Source organism: Otolemur garnettii, unplaced genomic scaffold (assembly GCF_000181295.1).
Source record: "Otolemur garnettii isolate 467f Iridium unplaced genomic scaffold, OtoGar3 scaffold00101, whole genome shotgun sequence".
NCBI lineage: Eukaryota > Metazoa > Chordata > Mammalia > Primates > Galagidae > Otolemur > Otolemur garnettii.
In genome coordinates, this window is record NW_003852496.1 from 6,482,955 (window position 1) to 6,488,487 (window position 5,533).

Sequence of the window (5,533 nt, forward strand, 5' to 3'; positions counted from 1 at the left end):
GTTGTTTGGCAGGGCCGGGCTGGATTTGAACCTGCCACCTTGGGTGTATGTGGCTGGCAACTTAGCCACTTGAGCCACAGGCGTTGAGCTGCATGTGCCATTTTGACAGACCCCACTGACTTCCCCTCTGTGAGGGCTGCACCACACCATCTGCACTCTCACAGCAATGCCCAAGAGGGTCTCTCTCAGGCCTCATCAAAGCAGCATACTGCCAAACTGCAGGACTTGCGCCTGAGTGCTTACATGGTATAGTAAGCATTGTATATTGCGGCTGAATCTGTATATTTTCTGTATACTTAAATGTTTAAAAACATTTACAAATTCCTAATCATGTTTTGATCTGCTTGTGCTGTGTATTACCAGGAGAATCTGAGAGTTCCTTAGAGAAAGACACTAAAAGCTTTGTAAATTTTTTTTTTTTAATTGAATGGTAACTATGTACATTAATGCACTTCAAAGCTTTGTAAATTAAAGAGAGAGAACCACCAAGCGAGAACTACGCACATCACTTGGCTTTGACAAGTACGTCAATGCCATGGTTATCGTAAATTTTAATTCTAGAAATAAAATATAAAACTCGGTTTGCATAGTGCCATGGGTGAACAGTATTTAATTACTAATACCTTCCACATGCAATGAATAATGATTTTGATAATTCTAGAAAAAAGAGAAAACACATTTTCACCAATCATAAGAATCCTTTTACTTTGATTAGAATTATGCTCGTTGACATTTTGGGAAGTAAAATCACCAATGTATGCGTTACATCTCCTCTAGGATTTTACTACATAGCCTGAGGTGCAAGATTAAAAATGAAAGAAAATGACAATTTGCCAAAAGAACCAAATGATGCACAAGTTTACCTTTCCATTTAGCAACCAGCTTAGGATCTGAAATTGTGAAGTTTGGACGGCTTTTTGAAAGAATACCTTTTCCAAAATAACCCTTCCAGGAAGAGAAAAAAGAAAGTTAGTTCACATTTAGTTACCAGTTTTTTAGGTAAGGCAGACTCTACAGTCATCCCGCCACATCTGCAGGGTTTTAGAGCGTTTTAGAACTTCCCCCAGGGATGCCAAGTCCTTCGATGTAAGTTCCTGATATATAATGGCACAGTATTTGCATAGCCTCCCATATACTTTAAATCATCTCTAGATTATTTATAATACCTAATGCAATGTAAATGCTATGCACATAGTCATTATACTATGTGGTATAGGGACAAAAAAAAAAGTCAGTATACATCTACATTCAGTACAGACACAATTATCCCCCCCAATCTTTTCATTCCGCTGAATCTGTGTAATCTACTTAACAAGAGTTTCACCCCACTTTTCAGTTTCCCTCTCTGTCTAACAATTACTGACGCTGCTCTCAGCGTATTACTTCTCCAACCATTTTTAGGGTACTAACAAGTTTTTAGCGCACCTCATTTATCCCATCGCCAGTGACTCTAGTCTAGGTCTACCAGGCTGAAGGCAGGCACAGGGCAAGCTTCTTCTCATACGTGGTTCATGAACACAGTGTGCCTGAAAGTAGGAGCCATGCCACTAGGCGCAAAAACCTTCTGGAGTCTTCTGTACTCCAGAATTGAAGTACTCCTCTCATTTCAGCTGATTCCAAAAACAACATCTATTTCTCCTCCTTTATTATTTATTTATTGCAGTTTTTGGCCGGGGCTGGGTTTGAACTTGCCACCTCCGGCATATGGGGCCAGCGCTCTCCTCCTTTGAGCCACAGGTGCCGCCCTATTTATTTTTTTGAGACAGAGTCTCACTATGTCACCCACACTAAGAGTACCACAGCATCACAGCTCACAGCAACCTCAAACTCTTGGGATTAAACTATTCTCTTGCCTCAGCCTCCCAAGTAGTTGGGACTACAGGTACCTGCCACAACACCTGGCTATTTTGTTGTTGTTGTTGTTTAGCAGGACTGGGCCGGATTCGAACCTGCCACCCCCAGTTTATGTGGCCAGTGCCCTAACCACTGACCTACAGATGCCGGCTATTTTTTGGTGGTAGTTGTCATTGTTGTTTAGTAGGCCTGGGCTGGGCCCAAACCCGCCAGTCCCGGTGCATATGGCCAGTGCCCTAACTACTGAGCAACAAGCACCAAGCCCTCCTCCTTTAATTATAAAATATTTAAACACATATTGGTGGGACTGCAAACTAATATAACCTCTTTGGAGGGAAATATGGAGAATCCTCAAAGAATTCAAATTAGACCTCCCATTTGATCCTGCAATCCCATTAGTAGGCATCTACCCAGAAGAAAAAAATCATTTTATCATAAGGGCATTTGTACTAGACTGTTTATCACAGGTCAATTTACAGGCGCTAAGATGTGGAAACCACGTAAATGCCCCCCAACCCAGGAATGAATTAGCAAGCTATGGTATATGTACACCATGGAGTACCAGTCAGGCATACAACAAAAGAGGGAGACTTGACATCTTTTCTATTAACCTGGATGGAGGTGGACCACATTCTTCTTAGTCAAGTATCACAAGAATGGAGAAGCAAGAATCCAATGTACTCAATACTAACATGAAGACAGGAGCTGAACTAATTACACTCCGACATAAGAGAAAAACTCAAATCAGTTCTCTGACGTGATGACAGGCATGTCTGTCTTCATATCTGTAACAACAAACAAGTTCTGGGGAGTGGGAGAGGGGAGCAGGAGAGGGGAGATGAGTGTGTTCCCACTTACGGGTACAATGTTAGGGAGTATGGCACACGTCTTGGGGGTGGGATGCAATTATAAGAGGGACTCTACCTAAAAAATGCAAACATTGTAACCCAACTCTTTGTACCCTCAAATTCACACGAAACAATAAAAAAACAATTTAAACACACAGCAAACTGAAATAAAACAAACACCCTTTACCCTCCACTGATATGTAACAGAGTGAATGGCACGTACGCCTCTCGCTTAAAGTTACATATGGCAAATGAGGGTTTTGCTGCTAAGCTGTGGGGGATGGCGTCCCTGGCCTACTCAGACTCCCAATCACCAGGGTCAGTGCTACCCGCTTTTCTATAAAATGGCTAAAGAGGCACATTTATAGAGACAGGAAGCTGATAAATGGCTGCCTTGGGCTGGAAGTGGGAGACAGGATTAAGTGCAATCGGCACACAGAAACTCTGTGGTGATGGGAACATTTTAAAATTGGATTGTGGTGAGGGTTGCACAACTCTGACAATCATTTAATTGTACACATACAATGGTAAATTTTATGGCTGTAAATTATACCTCAATAAAGCTATTTTAAAAAATGCCCCCAGCAATGAAGAGACCATGGAATAAAACAACAACAAAAAGAAAGCTCCCAGTCTTAACCCCAACCTACCACTGCTCGAAAACAGTAAAGCCTAGAACTTGTCCTCGTCTAAGACCAGGTTCCCAGACCCAGGTAAGGAGCGACATTCCAAAGTCTCACCTGATTGGTGCCCGAGCTGGAACAACATGCCAGTCTGTGGTTACCTCTGCAGTGGAAAGTGAGTGAGTGGGGATTTTCACTTTTTACCTCTCACATTCCATAAATTACCTTTTTTTTTTTTTAAGCAATCAACATGCACTGCTTTGATAATTCGAAGACAAAATGGTTAATCCATGGCCCCTACTTCATGACTAAAATACTAATACAGGTTTGTGGGTTGGGGCACTCCATCTGTCGTTTTATTAACTTTATAGCTTTGGGGCATGTGATTCAAATTGTACTGCTCTTATACTGGACCAGCTGCCAGGAAAGAATGTGCACCGCTTATGGTTTGTTTGGGGTGGGGGCTGGGTGGACGGGATGGGGAGAAAGAAGGAGGACTGCCTTCTCGGGGTTGTCAGAAGGTGACCGGTGACCGCACACAGGGCCTGCACTCACTTTCCTGTACAGCTGCTCCATGTCCTGTGGGCTCCTCACAATCACCCAGTTGTTAACCATCTCCGCACGGAACAGCCTGAATTCCTTCTCAAGACTTCGGTCCTGACCGAAAGGGATTGGCCATGGAGACTCGTAATTCTCATACACCCTTCTTTTCCTTTTGGGGGCGTGAAATATTGCTTCTGCCATTTTCCTGGAGAACTATCCTTTAGAGAGGGGACAAGGAGCAGAAAGAAACAATCGGTCAATAATCATGTTTATCAGAAATGTTCAGTGTGTTTATATATAGGGTAAGAAAACTGTAGTCTGTGGGGGAAACACAGTATTTATAAAGCAATGAACTAAAAGACACAGAGGAGTAAGAACAGTCCATGTGAGCAGTGTAAGTCACATTCACCTTTCATTGCAATTAATCGTCATAGCAGCGCCCAAGAAGTCAGTGGTATTATATCTCCCCACTGAAACCTAGTGACATGGTCCAAGTCTCAAAGCTAAGTCTCCTGAGAACAAGCATAACAGGATTTCTGCCTCTCAAGATTATGTCCATTCTTTCCATTAGCCAACAGACATTCACTGAGCACCTACCAGGAGATCCTAATAACCCCAAGTGCTGGGGATATACAAATAAAACCAAGAGAGACCCTGTCTCCAACAAATTAAATCTAGCAAGCAGAGTACTTCATTTTCCAAAAAAGGGATCTTAAAATACATTCTAAATATTGGGTCAATCATCTCCCAATTTTTGAAGTAAATGAGTAAGTAATAAGGATGGCAGTGTTATTTAAGGGTCTATTATATACCGCTAAATAAATGCTAGAGCATTTGAGCAGAGATTCCAGATTACAAGGTCTGGAAGTGACTTCACCCTTCCTAGCTGTGTGATTTGTAAATCTCTGTGCTTTGGCTTCCTTATCTGCAAAATAAGAGCAAAATCAGACCGTCTTATATTTAAGTGCTTAGAACAGCACCCGGCACACAGTGAGCACCACACAGGTCTCAGCTACAATTTTTACTACGGGATGAGCACTGGCAGGGCCACCTAATCAGTGAGGAACTAAATGCAGGTAAGAGAGACGTGTGAAGGGCCCCGAGAGAGGCAGCACTGGGTGACACCGTGTCTGGCAAACTGAAGCCCACGCCCTTCTCTCTGGGAGCTGCTTTAAGCAGAGTAGCATCTGTCCACTTTTGTATGACAGCTATTTCTCAAAGTCAGAAGCTAAAGGGTTACCGAGCAATGACGGAATTACCAACTGTGTACCCAGCACTGTGCAGGAGAAAAGGAAGCTAAAGCCAGCACCTCTCCCTTCCGGGCTCACAGTGGACCTGAGGAGATAAAACAAGCATATAATACCCGTGAAAGCAAGTCGGAGGTAACAAAACTGGCTGCGATCCATTAACAGCCAAAGGAAGGAAGTAAAGCTGAGTGCTTTGTGTGATGCAGACACAGAACCACAGCAGATGCATTTAACTTAGAGAAACGTAACCGTAGGGAGGGAATAAAACATAAGGTTGCAAGAAGTTCTGCTTACTCAATGAGCAGATGCTCTGAACTGAGACGGAGGACTTGAGCCTGCTGCTCCCTCAGTATTAAGTCTGGACTTGATTTCTTTCTTTTTTTTTTTTTTTTTTTTTTTTGAGACAGAGCCTCAAGCT

The 5,533-nt window shown here is 42.8% G+C and overlaps 1 protein-coding gene across 2 annotated transcripts in view; it reads right to left on the reverse strand.

Annotated features, from left to right (window-relative positions):
• The window catches only part of TSEN2 (tRNA splicing endonuclease subunit 2), a 42,829-nt gene that overhangs the window by 33,655 nt on the left and 3,641 nt on the right, over positions 1–5,533 (reverse strand). For both annotated transcript variants that reach the window (XM_003796240.2, XM_023516982.1), the window contains exons 2-3: positions 3,881–4,086; positions 864–945 (exon numbers count right to left, since the gene is read on the reverse strand). In XM_003796240.2, coding sequence (XP_003796288.1) covers positions 864–945; positions 3,881–4,069 — 271 coding nt within the window. In that variant the 5' untranslated portion in view covers positions 4,070–4,086. The remainder of the gene's footprint in view (positions 1–863; positions 946–3,880; positions 4,087–5,533) is intronic.